Source organism: Trichinella spiralis (assembly GCF_000181795.1).
Source record: "Trichinella spiralis strain ISS 195 chromosome Unknown Scfld3754, whole genome shotgun sequence".
NCBI classification, from domain to species: domain Eukaryota; kingdom Metazoa; phylum Nematoda; class Enoplea; order Trichinellida; family Trichinellidae; genus Trichinella; species Trichinella spiralis.
In genome coordinates this window covers 1-810 of record NW_003530693.1, presented here as the reverse complement: position 1 = coordinate 810, position 810 = coordinate 1, and the positions used below count along the sequence as shown (strand labels likewise).

General features: G+C 46.9%; 1 protein-coding gene across 1 annotated transcript; it reads left to right on the top strand.

The window, feature by feature from the left end:
• Nucleotides 1-113: 113 nt before the first annotated feature.
• Tsp_14559 (conserved hypothetical protein) lies at nt 114-656 on the top strand. The gene is made up of 3 exons (XM_003367743.1): nt 114-224; nt 363-433; nt 524-656. The coding sequence occupies exons 1-3, from the start codon at nt 114-116 to the stop codon at nt 654-656; spliced, it is 315 nt and encodes a 104-aa protein (XP_003367791.1).
• Nucleotides 657-810: the final 154 nt, after the last annotated feature.

Below are 810 nucleotides of genomic sequence, written 5' to 3'. Positions count from 1 at the left end.
GCAACTGCTCTTTTGGCACACATACAAATCAATCACATTCATGTATAAAAATACGATAATGATCCTTCCGCAGGTTCACTACGGAAACTTTGTTACGACTTTACTTCCTCTAGATGATTTGGTTTGGGAAATTTCCCGGCGCGAAGCCGAATACATATCCGACTACTGGCGCCAGTCAAAACACCTCACTAAATCATCCAATCGGTAGTAGCGACGGGCGGTGTGTACAAAGGGCAGGGACGTAATCAACGCGAGCTAATGACTCACGCTTACTGGGAATTCCTCGTTCAAGGGAAACAATTGCAATTCCCTATTCCATTCAAGAAAACGTTTCATTCGATTGCCAAACCTTTTCAGGTAAGGACGTAACTCACGTTGACGCTTTCATTGTAGCGCGCGTGCAGCCCCGGACATCGAAGGGCATCACAGACCTGTTATTGCTCTTTTTCGTGCAGCTTTCAATTTGCCAGTCCCTCTAAGAAGTGATCAGCACAAAAAATACAATACTGTCACTATTTAATAGGGTAGAGTCTCGTTCGTTATCGGAATTAACCAGACAAATCGCTCCACCAACTAAGAACGGCCATGCACCACTACCCACTGAATCAAGAAAGAGCTGTCAATCTGTCAATCCTTCCAGTGTCCGGGCCGGGTGAGTTTTCCCGTGTTGAGTCAAATTAAGCCGCAGGCTCCACTCCTGGTGGTGCCCTTCCGTCAATTCCTTTAAGTTTCAGCTTTGCAACCATACTTCCCCCGGAACCGAAACACTTTGGTTTCCCGGAAGCTGCTCGCCGAGTCGAATCCACCACA